Source organism: Alligator mississippiensis, chromosome 5 (assembly GCF_030867095.1).
Source record: "Alligator mississippiensis isolate rAllMis1 chromosome 5, rAllMis1, whole genome shotgun sequence".
Lineage (NCBI taxonomy): Eukaryota > Metazoa > Chordata > Crocodylia > Alligatoridae > Alligator > Alligator mississippiensis.
The window spans coordinates 84,482,308-84,499,673 of NC_081828.1; the positions used below are offsets into that span (position 1 = coordinate 84,482,308).

The 17,366-nt window shown below is 45.2% G+C and overlaps 1 protein-coding gene across 3 annotated transcripts in view; it reads left to right on the forward strand.

Annotated features, from left to right (window-relative positions):
* The first annotated feature begins 109 nt into the window (after positions 1 to 109).
* TMEM245 (transmembrane protein 245) overlaps positions 110 to 17,366 on the forward strand; it is a 138,056-nt gene continuing 120,799 nt past the window's right edge. Inside the window, exon 1 of one of the 3 annotated variants that reach the window (XM_059728580.1) lies at positions 110 to 926. In XM_059728580.1, the coding sequence (XP_059584563.1) occupies positions 354 to 926 (573 nt within the window). In that variant the 5' untranslated portion in view covers positions 110 to 353. The remainder of the gene's footprint in view (positions 927 to 17,366) is intronic. The other 2 variants (XM_019479161.2, XM_014611418.3) reach the window with 2 other exon arrangements.

Sequence of the window (17,366 nt, forward strand, 5' to 3'; positions counted from 1 at the left end):
GAGGGACCGGAAGCGGAGCGACTCAGTTTCCTAGCAACCCCCGGGGCTCCCTTTTTCCAAAGCAGCAGCGGACTCCACCTCCCAGCACTTCCTGCGGCACCTCTCCCGGGCCGCAGCGAGACTCCACCCCCAGCATCCACCGCGTTGCCCTCTCTGGCAAGCAGCAGCCGACTCCGCCTCGCCGCCTCGCCACCCCGCCCCAGCGGCGCTCCAGCTCCTTGAGCGGGGAAAAGGGAGAGGAAACGACTCCATCTCCCAGCAGCCCCTACGGCGGTGCGGCCTCCATCTCGCAGTCCGGCGGGCGCGTGCGTGGAGGCCGTTGCCGTTACTGGCGGGGAGCGGGGAGGAGGGGGATGGCGGGAGTCATGGCTGACAGCGGGGCTCCTCCGCCGGCTCCTGCAGGCGGCCCTGGGGCGGCGGCGGCCGGCGGGGCGCTGCCGCGGCTACCGCTGACCGGGGCCGGAGTCGGGGCACCGGCGCGGCTGGAGAAGCCGCTGAAGCAGGCCTTCTACAACACGGGCGCGCTGGTGCTGGCGGGGCTGTGCTGCGGCGCGGCCGTGCTGGTCTACTTCATCCTGGAGGCCTTCTTGCGGCCGCTGCTGTGGGCCGTGCTGTGCGGCACCTTCCTGCATCCCTTCAAGCGGTCGTTGACGGCGCTGGGCCGCCGCTGGCTGTGCCGCCTGCAGCGCTCTCGCGCGCCCCTGCTGCCGGCCGCGCTGCTGCTGCCGCTTTGCTTCGTCAACTACGGCGCCGAGGCGCTGGGCCAGCAGGTGCTGCGCCGCCGCCGCGTGCTGTTGCTGCTGGGCGCCGGTGGACCCCTGCTGTACGGCCTCGCCTGCCTCGGCCACTCGCTCGGCGCCCAGGCGCTGCTGGCCGCCGCCGCCCGCCTCATCTGCCGGGGGCTCGACTGCTTCAGCAGCCAGTGGGTGAGCTGTGTGTGGGGGGGTCCCCCTTCCGGAGCCCACACGCTCCCAGCCCTGCCCTGCCCTGCCCCGCCCCTTATCTGCATCTCGTCCTCCTCCGCTCCTAGGCTCAGACTGTTCCCACCTTGGGGCCTAGTGTTGGGCACAGGCTCTGCTTTCTTTTCCCCCAGTGGATCAGAGATTGATCTTCTTTGTGGCACTTCAAGCTGCTTCCCTTCTGGCTTACCTGGCCATGACAGTCTCTGGGTGACTGGGCAAGGGATGCATATAACACAGTACTGTAACCACAGCTTTAGCCAGCAACATTTGAGTTAAGAACTGTTAACCTGGCTAACATTAAAGCAACTTAAATGGATGTATTTGTGTGACCTTACAAATGGATGGAGATTTAAGTTTGTCTTAAGCTGCGGGGCTTGCCAAAACTAATTCCTTTGAACTAGGAACCAGCTTTGGAGCTGGGGAAACACTGTAGCATTATGTTGGGGAGTGTTGTCTGTCATTGGTGTGCAGAGCTCATTTATGTTCTCCCGAAGAGTTTGTGGTTATACATAGATCTTTTTGCCGTGTAGTCACTGGCTATAACAGAGCTTCCCCGCTGTGGGACCAATGGCTGCTGACTCCACCTCATCATGGGCTTGGCCTGGTCAGGAGCCCACCTCAGCTGCAAGCCTTGGAAAGACAGGTGCAGACCAGGTCCTCCCGAGTGGGGTTCCTTCACCAGACCCTAATGGGAGGCTCAAGTAACCATGGCGCCCTGAAGGTTTAAATCAGTGGTTCTCAACCTTTTTTAGACTCATAGCACCCCCAGATAGACTTGCAGCTCCTCTCAGAAGATGCCAGCTCTTAGCTTTCACTCTTGTTTTGACTACAAAAAAATAATAGAGCAGTTTTTTTCTGTTATGAAGAATTTAGAGGCCACCATCATGGGTTTCTGTTTGAAATCTCAGGGTCTATCTTGTGAATCGTGTTTTTAAATCGAAGGGTGCCAATGTTGCATGACACCCTCCAGCACCCTTGACAGACCCAGAATCACTGGGTTAAACATGCTAACATGTCAGTAGGAAAACTGCTCTGGAGAAAAAGTTTCTGCTAGAAGCCTGCACGTGCAAAAGTCAAGGTGGTTGGGGACCCTGTCTTACATAGAAGTTGAATGCAAGGCAGTGGGATTCTTCTGGAGGGCAAATGTTTTTGGCACTTAACTGGTCGCATTTATGCCAGCAAAAGAACTGCCTTGCCTGTGTATGTGACCTGGCCCAGGTATCATGGGATATAGTAGTAATGCTATTAACTCTTAGCTGAACTGCAGGCTACCTGTATGCTGGTGGGGAGGCGTCGGAAGGGCTGGTGGGCACTACTGCACTTCTCATAATTGGCACGCTGAAAGTCGCACTGTCCTGTAAAGAACTTGTCATGCTAAAAGACAAATGCTAAAATTAGAGGCGGGTTTCATACAAAGATCCAATGGCTTTTGGCATGCAGGTTTTACTTAGGATGTTACAGAGCAGGCTGCACAGTATTGGCAGGCATAGGAGACTTTTGTGATGCTGAAGTAAGCTGTACTGTAACGTGGATGGGATCTCACTTGTTTGTGGAGAGCAGATGTGATGATGGCTTTGAAAGATTGCACCCGAAGGAAATATGTACAGCAAATGAAAAAAAATTGGCTTGAAACTCAAGGGTTATGGTCTGGAAAAAACTTCTGTAAAACTGAATTAGAGAGTTTGTCACAACAGCAGCATGTTTATTTTCCAGTTTTGATAATGATGTGCCTGCCTGCTTATTCTTCCAATTCTGATCTTTTGCACAAGGATGCTATGTAATATTAAAAATTAATACAGTACTGCCTCAAACTTCTGAAGCAACTCGTGTTTTGATGCTCATCGGTTGGTAAGTTTTGCTTTTTGTAACTTATGTCACAGGTACTTGGAGCTAGGCACAACACTTAGTTGTTTTTAAAGCATTCTTTGTCTATGTTAGTCTGGTGAATATTTAAGCATGTATGTAATTTGGCTCCTACACATGAAGCTAAATGTTTTGTAGAATGCTAGGGTGAGAAGCATTTCAGAAATGGAAGGTATTATTACTTATTAAAATGCATTTTATAATACCAGCCCATAGTAAGAACTTCTGAAGTAGGCTATTCCTTTGTGCATCTGCTTTTTGAGGGAACTTAGAACTAAGGATGCACTGATAGAGATTTTGGGGGCCAATACCGAGAGCCGATCTTTAAGCAGGCATATGGGCCGATACCAATCCAATTTCTGGTGTAGCTGGTAAGTCTATTGTGGTGGATGGTGAGGGGGGGAGGGAAGGGAAGGGGCATGGGGAAGGCAGATCAAGGCCCCTGTGGTGAGGGAGTGGGGCTGGTGCTGCTGAGCTGGGGTGGGGAATGGAGCTGTGGGGAGGGGGGGAAGGCGGCTCCCGCAGCTGCGCGCACCACCAGTTCTTCCCTGTTGGTCAGGACAAGATCAAAGATGGACAATACCCTAGTTGTATCCTCAGTGTTCTGGAACAGAACGTTGTCCTCTACATAAGTTTGGAATCAGCTAGACACTTTGATTTTCCAGACATCTGCTAAAAGGGAAATACAGCCAAACAAAGTCTCCTATCAGTACCATCCCAGAGCTTTTGGACAGATTTGTTACCTGCTTGAAGAGTGACAAATCCACCTCCACTTCCTGATTTGGTAGCCTATAATAAATCCCCACCATATTTGTGACACATCGTTCACCTTCATCTTCACCCAAATGCTTTTTGCTTTGCTGTCTTCTTCCTCCTGAACCAGGGATCAAGTGTGTGTGTTTTTGACATGCAAGGCAACACCATCTCTTTTTCTCCCAACCCAGTTCTTCCAGAACAGAGTGTAATTCTTGATGTTGACATTCCAATCATAAGATCTGTTTGACCAGTTCTTGGTGATGCCAATCAGATTATAGTTCTTTTTACAAGGCTACAGCTTCCAACTCGTCTTGTTTATTTCCCAAACGTCTCTCATTTGTATATATGCATCAGATGTATTTTATGTTTTGACCTCTTTGCTTCCCTTTTGCACCACTTGTTGCAGTCCTGTAGCTCTTTGGCCCTTTCCCAGAGTTGAATTGCTCTTTCAAGTCCTCTCTCCTCTGAACTGCATGCCCTTTTGTTGGAAGGTTTTGATCACCATCACCTGTGGAACCTAATTTAAAGTCCTCCTTACTAGGTTGGTCAGACAACACTCTAAAATGCTCTTCCCTGTCCTTATCAAATGAATCCCATCTCTTGATAGCAGTCATCCTCCTAAGAACAGCTGTCCCTTGTTGAAGAAGCCAAAGCCTTCACTGTCTCAACCAACCATGCATTCACTGCCAGGATACAGTGGTTTGTGTTTGAACCCTTGCCTTCTGTGGGAAGAATCAATATGAACACCACTTGTGCTCCAGGCTCCTAGTCCTCCTGCCAAGAGCCTCATAAATCATCTCTTATCTGCTCAGTGTCATTCCTGGCAGTATTGCTGGTACCTACTTGGACAAGTAGGAAGAGGTGTAGTGGTCTGAAGGATGGATGACTTTTGGCAGACTCTGTGACATCCTGAATTTAGGCTCCAGGCAGGCAGCATACTTCTGTGCCCACTCAGATGAGTAACAGGTTGGTGCCTTTGTCCCTTTCAGAAAGGAGTCACCAACCACCACCACTCTTCTCTTCCTTCTTGGTGTAGTGGTCCTGGAGCCCCTGTCCTTGGGGTCTTGCACTTCCTGCTCTCTAGGCTGCCAGTTCCTCTGCCTCGTGCCTGCAGATGTCCTCTCCTCTGCCTTTTCCTCAACAGTTCCACTGCACAGTGCTTGAAAGTGGTTTCTGACTTCAGTTTGCTGTTCTTCAGTTTTGGGGACTCTCCTTAAGAGTAGTCACATGCTGCTGCTGCTGCTCATTGCCTTTTGGCCTCTTCAGTACCTGCTTCTTATAACTCTTGTCAAAGTAATTTTCCTATTCCTTGATGCAGTGCAGCATGAATACCCATGCTTCCAACCTTTGAGTCTTCTCCTCCAGGACAGACATCATATTGTACTTGGTGCAGATGAAGTGCTTTTGACCTTCTGGGAGGAACAGGAATATGACACATCCTGAGCAAGTCACAATCTTTGACCCAGATTCCATTCGTACCTCTTTTTCTCCCTGGAGAACACCTGTGCTGTAAGGAGAGAAAAAAAGAGGAGGGGGAGACATGCTACAAGATCTGGCATACCAAATACCTGCACCAGGGCCCTCGCACACTCACAGGTGTGTACTGAGTTTCCTGCTCCCTGGCTTCTGCCTTGGGTGAACTCATTTCTGTTTGCTGCTCTCAGTTTGCTGGGAGTTGCCTTTTAAAAAGGCTGACTGCTAGCATCACCCATCAGTTAGGTAAACCAGTCCCACCCAGAGCAAGCCCTGTCACTCAGTCACTCCAGAGGGGTGGGGGGAAGAAAAGAAAAGGGGAAAAAAAGCGGTGGGGGGAGGGGGGCAATAAACACATGCCACAAGGGAAGAAAGGAAAAAATAAACAAAACCCCCATATACTCATGCCAGGCACTAGGCAAACACTCTAGCACCAGTCAGTCATAACTGACTGTCACTAGCACAGAGAAAAGTCTCAAGGCAGTGTCTCAAACCAACACAGCTACCAAATACATCCCTGAAACATGGAAGATGCCAAATTTTAGCCGATTTTTAGATTTAAACTTCATTGCTGAACAACAAGAAACACTTTACTGCCATCTGACACCACCAGGGAAGGATTCCTACCTTATTTGCACATCAAAGAGCAACTCACAAAGACACTCTCATGGATCCAGAGGGACAGACTTCCATCTTCAACTTCCTCTGCAAAAATTAAGTTTATTTTCTATCTATGGGGAATTTTTATCATCTTTAATCTTCCCTGAGCCTGAGGAAATACACGTGCCCAAAAGCTTGCAGAAAAAGATAATGTTTTTGCAATGTTTTAGTTGGCCTAATAAAAGGGATCATCTCTGAACCAAGAGTTCTAGAATTGTGCATTTCTTTTTGTCTCAGACTAACATGGCTACCAAATACACCCCTCAAAGCAGTCCCACACCTGAGCTGCTGATTCCTTACCAACTGCTTTCTGATTACTGCTCTGCAGAGCTTTGCTTTTCTCCTTTTTGGGAAAAAGGATGAGATATGAATGGATGGTATGCCTTTTTGTCTGATGTCATTGTGCGTAAACAATGTCAGGTTTACTCTGAAGGCTGAGGAGAATCTGGTTGAGGAAACTGACTAAACTTTTTTGGAGTTGCAAGTGATTAAATATCTTTTCTGATGTTTTGATTTTTCTAAAATACAGATGCCTTAAAAAATCTTACTACTTTTATTATTGTTTATAATCTTCTTATTTATCCGTATTTCTAACATAGATATTTTCCTTTGCAATTTGTCCATAAACTGTGTTGTACTCAAACTTTGTTGCTAAGTTGGCATTGTCGTTGTACCCCAAATCAGCATAAAGGCCTATTGTGCTATTTGTTGTAAATCTGAAGCTCTACTCTGAAAGCAACAAAACCAGCTAATCCTGATAATTCAATCTGAGCTTTGAAAGTAGAGCCAGTTTCTTTAACTTTTTATATGCTACTTCTGTTAATAAAGATTTTGCTGGGTCAGTTAGATCTGAATAGCGTTGTTGTCTTGATTGGGGTGAATAAAAATTTCTGGTGAAGTGTAAGAAAAAAAGAGAGAGAGAGCGAGCGCCCATGTAACAGAGGCATAGAGGCTCTGAATCATGACAGTAAAAACAATAGTGAAAACTTTTTTGTCATTAAAATAGACAGCTATCTGAAAATGATGAGGGTACAGATCTACATTTTTATGTATCCACTTACTGAAGTAAAATGGCATTAGCCATGGAACTAATGTCTTATTTTTCCAGGTTCCTGGATGCTAGATGGAGCTTGTTTATAAAACTTAACTATATATTGTCCAAGTTAAAAAAAAAGCCTAGGATATATATCCAAGTCAAAAAATCCTAAGACTTAACCAAAAGAGATTCAGAGGGGGTGGAGGGAGAAGAATGCTATCAGGGGAAAAGATGCTCAAAAACATACAGACCTTTAATACATGCATATTTTTAATATTTCAAAGCCAGTTCTAACTTTCCTGCACAGGTTCAACAGTGATGACAGGCATCCCCATCTACTTGGAAACTATTTATATCATCTACTATTAATGAAAACATAATACTTTTTCCATAGGCCTCTTGATGAATGGGGCATTCTGAATTCTATGACTGGAGTGAGTTTTTAGATTTTTATGGGGAAAGTCTGTGACTTAAAATGGGAGAGGCAGCTAGGGAAAGTATGCTTGGATTTCCACTTCAGAGTTTTGTTCCATGCTGGAGTTGTAAACTGGATGGCATTTGCTTCTGGGAGATTATCAAGAATAAGATGTGAGATGACAGGATTCCTTAAATTCCAGTTAGGCTCAGCTGGAGGAGAAAATGCAGCATAGTTTTCTGCCTCTGAAGGCTATTGTGCTGTGAAGAATCCAGCCTCAAGCTGCTGTCACTCAGGCTCTGCTCCCTCAGGTTTCACAAAAGCAAACCAGCATGCAGTCCGTATGGGCCAACGTTTCACAGGCCTTCTCTTTATCACCCTGATAATGTGTGAGGCTGACTTCAAATGACTCCTGATCAGGATGGGGAATTCCTGAAGCATCTAGCAGCAAGTGTTACAGTTTATCCTTTTGTAAAAATGGAGTATTGGCACTAGATTTGAGAATTCATGTGTAAATGTTCATGTTGTAGGCCCCAAATGAATACTGTAGCGAATTGTGTAGAGAGTTCTATTTTTTTTTTAAATTTATTTCTATATGGGGTAATTGTAGTAAAGGGTCTATAGTGGTGGTGTCTCAGAGGATGGGTATGCTAATAAAAGCTTGACACACTATGCATCTTCTAGATTTTGGCATGCAGCACCTAGAGCAAGAAGTTTGGCCACCTCAGTGTATATTAATAGAAGCAATTTAGAAATGCTTAAGTTCATGTTCATTTATTAAGTATTTTTTTCATTTTTCAAGTTCCATGAGTCTCTGAATGTGGGATCTGCTTATGTTGGCACATGCCTTTTGGATGGGAGTTCACTGTCTTTTGCCCGTAGGATCCATTACGGATTGTAAATGCCTTTTTGCAATCTTCCTTTGGAGCATATAAAGGGGAGTGACAGTTGCAACCCCCTCTTATTTCACCTACTTCTCTCTTGGTGTAGAAGTGTCTTTTAGTGTTTCGGTCAGTGATTCTCAACCCTTCAGAAAATCCTAGCTCTTAGTCATCTTCTGTTTTTTGACTACAAAAAAATAAAATAAAATACTAGAGCAGTTCTTCTATTGCAAAGAATTTGGACCAAAACGGATCCTGTTTTTGATGTTTTTGATATTGTGGATTCCTCTTTGAAATTTCTGCTTTATCTTGTGCATTGCATTCATACATATAACAGTAGTAAGGTTGTGTCACACCCCACCACACGCTTAAAAGGATCTCAAGGTATATCACGGCAATGCACTTAAAACAGTGATTCTCCACCAGGGAGCTGCTTGTTTGCTGGTAGTATTATGGTGGTTGCTGCAGTTTTTATTGAGGATAATGTTTTCCTTTAGTAGCTTATTGGCCAGAACATTATATAATGTTAAGCATTGTCCTGGGAGGGTGTGGTGCAGGACTAATGGGGTGCTGTCACAGGCCAGCCTGGGCACTGTGAGTGTATCAATTTTATCACAGGCTAACTGGGCTGTTTGATTTAGTTTCAGATCGAGGAGGCAAAGTTGGGAGTGAAATAAAGGCAAATTTATTATAGCTTACACACACACACACACACACACACACACACACACACACACACACAGTTAACAGAAAGATAAATGCGATAAGCAGATAATGCAGTATAAAGAGCTAATAGTAAATAATAACAACAGATAGATAGATAGATCAATTTGTCGCAGGCCAACTGGGCACTGTGAGGGCATTAGCCACACTGGGCTGTTCAAAACAACAGATAGACAGACATGGGTTGGCAACTTATCAATAGTCCCTCAATGCCAGGTATGCTCCAAGTGATTCCAGCGAAGTCAGGTGTCCCTGTTTGACACTGTTAGAGGGATTACCGGGGAAAATTCCTTGATCAGGATCTGATCCTCCTCACACCGGGAGTCTGGGGTTCGGGTGTGGAACAGAAATGACCATTCTGTTCCCTCCTTCCTGCTGGTTACCTGATGCACATGCTTTTTATACCTAGTCTTATGTTAATCTGTTGGCCTCAGGGCCGCTCATAACATTGCCCTATAGCTGTTACCTTATGGGATTGAAAGGTGTTAAAATTATCATAAAAGGTTACTACCCAGACTTGGCTAGTCTGTTAGCTAGGCTAACTTTCTGATTCCTGGACTGGTCGATGTAAGGGGGGCAGGGCCAAAAGAATGAAGGGCTCTTGAGCCCACTGTGAGGGACAGACGAGGGCTCGATGGAGTGATCTGGCACTTTGGCTGGCCTGGAGGTGGGGCCAGGGCCTCAAATAGGCCAAGGGCCCTCTAGAGGGGAAGGACATCACTGCTGAAAAGGGTACGGTTTAGCCAGTGTACATGCTGCCATGACGGCTGCAGTCAGCAGAAGTTGGCTGCAGTAGAGGGCCCAATTGAGGTAAAGCAGCCCAGCAACATCTTGGATCACATTAGGGACAGGACCAGAGTCAGTAGGCCTGCATGGTCATGTGTAAGGCTGAAAACTGCACCCTGCTAGGGAAAGGAGGCCTTGTGAGACAGCAATCATAAGGATTTGACCAACACTGCTCCGACAGGTGGTGATGCATCCAGTAGATTCTTAAGAATCAATACAACATTCATCAAAACTGAGGGCCTCGGGACTGAGCATCAGGTTTATATCTATGAAATCTGTACTATTGATCAGCAGAGCTGCCTTTGGGGCTAGTCACTGTGCTCTATGGTAGAGTCATTGCCTATGGAAGTGTTGTTTATTACTCTGGTGGCATGGAGTAATCTTTGAATTGAAGGTTCCCATGTTGGAAGTATCATCCATGCACTCAGAACCAGCAGTGCCAGGTATCCTTTTCTCTTGTTGCCAGAAATGTGGGGTGGAAAATTTTCCAGTGTTTTATTTTTCCGTGGGAAATTTTCCATTTCTAAAAATTCATTGTTTCATAAAATTCATTAGTAACAGTGAATGGATACCAATACAATAGTAGGCAAGTGTGGCAGTTTCAAAGTTGTAATTCATGGTTTTTCAGGTGATTATCTCTAGAAAGTGTATGGGAGAGTACATATATGTTTTATTGATTTGTAAACAGGAGGGTAAATACACTTGCATAATAATCCAAACCAAAAATCAAGTTATGAATTCACCTAATTGGCTGTGCAGGTCAGATCAAAACTGAAGCTAAAATTTTTATTTCATTTCAGACTACAAGTGAAAGCAAAACGAAAGCTAAAATTGTTTTTCATTTTTGTTTCACTTTCAGTTCATCAAACACACAGAGCAGTGTCTCATTTCTTTTCTTGAGTTGGGGAAGTTGGAATTGTTTGCATAAGATCTGTTAGTTTTTTTTAGTGCCTGCTTTTGATTTGAAGTAGTCATAATAATGCCTAATCAGAAAAAAACTAGTGTGTGGCATCATTATAGTGAAGTTCAAGCCACTGAATGAAGGAAGAAAGTTGGTAGATGTAAGTATTGCAGGCAGGAGTATACTAACAGCGCAACAAGAATGAAAACGCATTTAATAACATGTGGAAACTGTCCTGAAATAGTACAAGCCATATATAGAAAGCTAATACAACCAAGTGGTGGAACAATATCATCTGAGAAAGTCTACTTCAGGCATCCTATGTAAGTAAACAAATGAACATGTTAAACAACATACAGTATAGACTAGCATCTATATTGTTTTAAAACATAATTTTAAAAGTTGTTAATGCAACTCTAGACTATTTATTTATTTGAAATATTTGTATCCTGCTTTTCTGCTTGCACTAAGCACCCAAAGTGGCTTAGGCTTAACAATAATTTTAAGAAAAATTACATAATAGATAGATAAATAGTTAACTATTTCAACCCAGCAGAGCGAGCTTAGTCCTCTGGCTGATAGCAGAGGTCAGACTATACTTCGTTTTGGCTCTGCAGTCTCAGGGCAACTGAGCAGCAAGTTGAGCAGCAGTGGGGAGATGCAAGCTCCCTGCTGTTTCTTCTCCTTCTGATGGATGAAGCCAGATAGGCTAAAATACCCCCCCCCCCCCCCCCCCGCCTTTTGTTGCAGGAACTTGGTAGCTCAAGTGAAATAGTAGATCTGCAAAAATGGAAAATGAAAATGTTGAGCTGCCAGGTCTGGGGGAAGAAAAAAATAGGATCCTCGCTTCCAAGATCACTGTTGCCAGATATGCTATCCTCTGTAGCTGTTGAAGACAGTCAAGCTTTATGGACGAGATGTCAAAAAAAATCAAGAAAAAGCAGATGAGATGTTAACTCATGCTGTATTTGCAAGTGGTGCACCTCTTTCCATAACTGAAAATCAGTACTGGAAGGAACATTACAAACTAATTCGCCCATCATATAAGTTAACGTCACATTATTGCTTATCATATTCTCTTTTGGATAGAGTATGACAGAGTTCAAACAGTGGTTATTCAAAGGATTGGTCAAGCAGAATCACTGATTCTGATGTCAGATGGATGGACTGATAAACAAGGAAATCCTTTATTGAACATTATGTTAGCAACACCTGAAACAATATTTCTGGAAGCAATTGCTACCAAATCTTCTCATCATACAGGTGAATACATAGCCAAATGACTGAGTGAAGAGATTAAAAGTGCAGGTCCCTCAAAGGTACAAGCCCTTGTAACTGATGATGCAAGTAACATGAAAGTGCATGGCAAATATTAAAGGCAAAGTATCCTCATTTAATAGTATTTGTCTGTCTTGCTCATGGATTTGAAGACAATATTGGCAAGCTGCACAGTGATTGTGAACGTATTCAACAATCATATTGCTAATCGGACTTTGAAGAAATTACAGAGAGAGAATCGGGGGAAGGAAAATTTTATTGCCAGGAGAGACTAGATAGGGCTTGGCTACAAAGTGTTTTACATAGTTTTCTGTGCACAAAGAACTGTTTGCAGCATGCTTCAATAGATGATACAGTATCCCAGGTTATTCCTGTGAACATTTGGATGCAAATTCTCGACAGTGATGTGTTCTGAGTTCAAGTTCAAGGAGCATTCAGTTTGCTACTGCCAGTTTCAGTGGCTATCAAAAAACTTGAAGGAGATGCACCAAGCCTTTCAAATATTCCAGAGATATTCAGACAACTAAATGAAATTCTAATTGAGTTTTTGCCTTCTTCACCTCTATCCAAAAAAAAAAATAGTAGTAGTAAAACAAATGTTTACTAAGATACGTGAGTTTTGCTCTCATCCTCAATAAACGCTTTGTTTCCCAGGGACAAAAAGCATGCTTTCTCCTTTTAATTCCAGGGAGGGCAAAACCCAGCATGAAAAGCTGGAGCTTTCAGTTTTCTGGTTGTTTCACCTCATACATGCTATCCCTGCAGTCCCATTTGATCCAGGGGTGGGTAATTATTTTGGGTGGAGGACCGCTTACCGAGTTTTGGCAAGCTGTCAAGGGCTGCATGGGTAGCCCCATCCCTTGACAAGTGCCCTGCCCCCCGGTTGCCATCTTGGGGCCAGAAGTCCCACCCTTAACCTCTGACCTTTGCCACTGGAAGTCCCTCCCCTTGCCCCTGAAAGGACTCCTTTGGGGAAGAGGTTTGCCATCGGGGTGGAGGGGGGAAAACAGATTGCATACTAAAAATTAAACACCCATAATAATATATTGTAATTTAATTAAAAAATACATTTTTGTCCTGATTTGTGTGTGTTTGTGGTGTATATGCAGAAGTGATTGCATTTGGGGGTTTGTAGGGATGTGTGTGGGTACGGATGTGAGTATGGGAGCCGTGTAGTGCAGAGTGGCCAGCAGGTGGGCAGGAAAGTGGCCGGGGGGGAGGAGGGGGGGGTGAAGTGCAGGTGAGCGAGTGCGTGGGGCCTGCACCAATGTCCCAGGGCCAGTGGCGGTGGGGCAGTAGGAGTGCGGGGCGCAGGTTGGCAGAGGTCTGTGGAGCTGAGCTGGGCTGCACCAGCAGAGAGAGGAGGGAGCCGGCCTGGCTTCATAGAGCTCCTACTAGCCAGGACCCCGCGCTCCTGCCACCCTGCTGGCTCTGGGGCACTGGCGCGGACCCTGTACTCCTGCTTGGCTGCCACTGGCTCCTGTGCACCTGCTCACTGCCAGTGCCACCGCCCCAGCCCCGTGCAGCTCTGACCCCATGCTTGCCCGTGGGGAATGAGCTGGTGCTTAGCATGGGGGAAAAGCAGCCCCCTGCAGTGGCCATGTGGAGCAGCTGCTGGGCAGCACAGAGGCGGCAGTGAAGCAGCTGCACTGTAGCCTAGCGTGGTGTGAGTGGCAGGCAGCTGCAGCAAACACTGCCTGGCGGCGCTTTCCTCCGCACTGAGCAGCACCTTCTGCCCAGCTTCTGCTGCTGCTGCTCAACCATGATGGGCGAGCCTGGAGTCAGCATAGGGCCCAGGGTAGCAGCAGTGGTGGGGAACGAACTGATGCTCAGTTCGGGGGGGGGGGGGGGGGGAAGCAGCTGCTCCCCCTCCCTGTGACCAGCGCTCTGTGGTGCAGCTCCTCAGCCCACGCGGGGTTGCCTGTGCCTGCTCTCCACTGCTGCAGGGCAGAGGCAGGACGGCCCTGCATGGGCTGCGAGTGGCTGCAGCATGGGGTGCTGGCCACAGGGAGGGGGCGCCGCTTTTACCTCATGCTGATCCCCCTATGTAGGCACAGAGCCTGCCTAGCCCGATGGCGTGCAGCTCCTGCCTGCAGCGCTGCAATCGGCATGTGCTGGCACAGAGCCAGGCCAGTCTCGTGCAAAGGTGCATGCCAATGGGCTAGACTTGCTGTGTGCCAGCATGTGTTGGCCCTGGGACTCAGCCAGAGGTACACTGGGGGCTTTGGCTGCCGTGGTCTTGAGCACCCTGAAGGCCTGCTGCTCCTGAGCCACTGGTGGTGGGGGATGTGCACCACAAACCCCACATCCACACCCCACACACCTTCACAAATACCTCTCCCCCCCCCCACCATAAAAAGTACCTGCATATATTTTTTAAGACGGTTCAAATAATGTTATATTTAATTATAACCCCTCCCCCTTATTCCCTCCCAGACAAGTGGCGGGAGCTGCCAGACGAGCAACTTGTCCCAGCCCCTCCCTCACCATGGAGGGCCTTGATCTGCCTCCCCACATCCCTTACCTTCTCCTTCCCCTTCCACCACACCAGACTTACCAGCTGGACACAGCTGTATCTGGCAGGGTGGTAAAGTTGAAACCCATGTTGGAAGGTTGAAACAGTGTGTCAATTAATAAATGTATTAAGTGCCATTTGTTGTAATTCAAAGTCATAAGTCGAGGACTCCCTGTATTTAGAATTTATTTTATTATAGTGGTTGAGGCACTGGCAGGCCTCCAAATTGCTTTAAAACTGTAAATATATCAATAAAACATTGTGTTCAATCGATACCTATATATAGTGGCTTTTCATTTTACTAATGGATTTTGGACTTTTAATCAGAGAATTCATAGACTTATAGATTATTTGTGCTTTAAAAAAAAATCGTGCTTTAGATTGTTATTCATGCTTTCAAAAAAATCAGAGAATTTACAATTTTTAAATGGAAAACCAGGATCCTTGCTCATTACTCAAACTTTTTCAGTGAGTTCTGGCAGCAGGTAGACTGTCTACAGCTGGAGTGGAAGGACAGTGGGTGGGAGGTGGATGTGGACTAGCTGTCTCTTTTGGAGAACTTTTTTGCAACAGCTTCATCTAGTGCAGTGCCATTTTTAGGTTTATGAAGCAAACGTTGACTGGTGGGACATACTCATACTGCAGAATATGCGGGGAAAGGGGGGAGGGGCAGGAGGGCAGTTATCTGGAATCTTTGTTGAGTTTATACCAGAGTTTCTACAAGTTTCCCTAACCACTCAGAAGGATGTAGCTACCATTATTTGGAAGCTTACCAACTGTGACCTGTTGGCTTACATGAAGGCAATCTGGCATGGGCCTGCTGTGATGAATGTATCGCTGAACATTGCACAACTTTACAATCCTAAAGAAAGTCTAGTCTGCTCAGGTACAGATCCTGTAAGGTGGAAAAGTAACAAGTAATTGCTGTTTAATCAGATTCCACAACACTACAGAATTACTTTTTTCTCAGCTTTGAGATACCATCCTCACAGCCTCTCAGGAGACCTTTGGAATCCTTGGGCAGTGAACCTTCTTTGTACACTTACCACATCTGTAGTTCGTTGCTGGCTATAATGGCTTCTTGGTTTGTATTCCACTGTGCTGGGTTGTAGGACAGAGCTGTCAGTGGTAAGAGGGCTTGATGACTAATTCGGTTTGTGTCTTTGCATTTAATCTTCTGGTGGAGGAGCAGGCATGCCTTTTGGGCTATAAGGGGAAAGGAGCGATAGTGAGCAGATTAGTAATTGTGTTTGCAGCTTTGCAGGCAGTCATAATAGTAAAGGAAATGTAACTCGCCTGCATTACCAAATGCAGACAAATTACTGATTTAGGAAAGCCAAGGGAAGCCCAGTAGGAGGTTCTTTGATAATATCAATTTGATATAATTGGAATTATTCTGTCTGTTTTGAATAATGGCAAAAATGACTATGTATTCTGGAATAAGCGACAAGACAAATCTGTCTATTACATCTTTATCATTCAAAGAGTATTTAGTACTTTTTATATCCTCTGTGGACAAAGCACTGAACTTTCAGAGAAATAAGTGCCTTTTTGCAATGATTATGCAAAACATTTGATAGTGCTATTGAGGTCTTGTTATCTCTATCCTTTATTACATGCCACACTGATACGTTTTATATGGAGGTAGGAGCCTTAAATACTTTTGAACTGATAAAATATTTGGAAAAATGCCTATAAAGTACTGTATACTATGCTGTGATATGATAAAATGCTTCAAAATGCATTTTGTAGAATTCTTACTTCCTACTTTGTGTTGCTTTTAAATGCTTTTCTATTGCCAAGTTTTCATTTTGAGTCTGGCATGATGGGAGGGAGGAAAGGAGTTTTCTACAGCAGAAAGTATAGAGGAGAACCTAAAGGGGATTGACTGGCTGATTGGGATAAAATGAGCATTTAGATTTATGGCGACTTCAGTAGTATTGTTTTGAGCCAAACCCCTGGTGTGCTTGGTATTTGAGCATGCAAGGCAGTAGGAGGCAAAGGAAAGGAATCAAGAGAGAGGAGAAAAAGGAGTAGGTCTGTAACTGGTTGAGGTCTTGTTGGGCCATCTGGGAACAGAGTACCATCAGATTTGGACAGCAAGGCTGCTTCTGAACACATTCCTTCCAGGGTGGTTGCCATTTTGAGCACAGCAGGAGTGGTGGTTAGCTCATGCCACTTCATGAAGATATTCTGTGTGTACCCAGGAAAAGATACCAGTTGCATATTAAAGCATGTGTAGTATCAATTATTTAGAATAAGGACAAATAACATCAGAAGATAAATTATCATCAGCTGAAGTCTTCAGTGAGAGGATGAGAGACCATTTGATTGTAGGGCTGGAGGGTTGTGTTTCCTTGTATAGTGAATTGCTTCTGGTTTTCAAATTTCCATGGTCTGAGTTTATTTTAGCACCAGAGTCCGTGCCATCATTGGCTACACAGATTTTCTCTACAAACTGTGATTCTTCAGTAGTGTCTTACGACAAAATTCTGTCCAGCGTCTCCTGATGTGACAGGCAGTGTGACCGTTGCCAAAGTCTGCTTTTTCCCCTTGCTTTCTTAGAGGAGGTCTCACCATTGATTGAGTGGTGTTTATTGCTTGCCTTGGAAACCACTCTTGTGCTATTTAACCTTGATCTCCCTGGACCCTTTCCTCTTTTCAGAGGGTAAGTAGATCCAAGGTGTGGCTCTAGATGGGTACTCAAAGCATTGTTGAGTTATGACAATAATACTGATTGCTGACTGCAGGAGCCTGCAGCTGCAAAAGACTGATCCAGGCTGTGAGCCAGCATTTAAACAGTGTTGATACTTGGTCATTGTGACTCAAGCTGTAAAAGGCATCAGATAAAAGACTGTTTAGGTTTTGGTGGCATACAGAACAATATGAGATGGCACCTGGAGGACTGCCAAAATAATGCTTAATACAGGTGCACAACATCAAGGTTAATGTTCAGTGAATTTGCAGAGTTCCAAAGAAGAATATGGAATATGCATGGTATTTGCTAGTTTTATTGGGTATTAAAATTGAGTTGTGTGCAAACTGGTCATTTACATGTATAGCAACTGAAATTAGTATGAACAAATCCACTGCCTGTCCTGTACAGCTGTGCTTCTC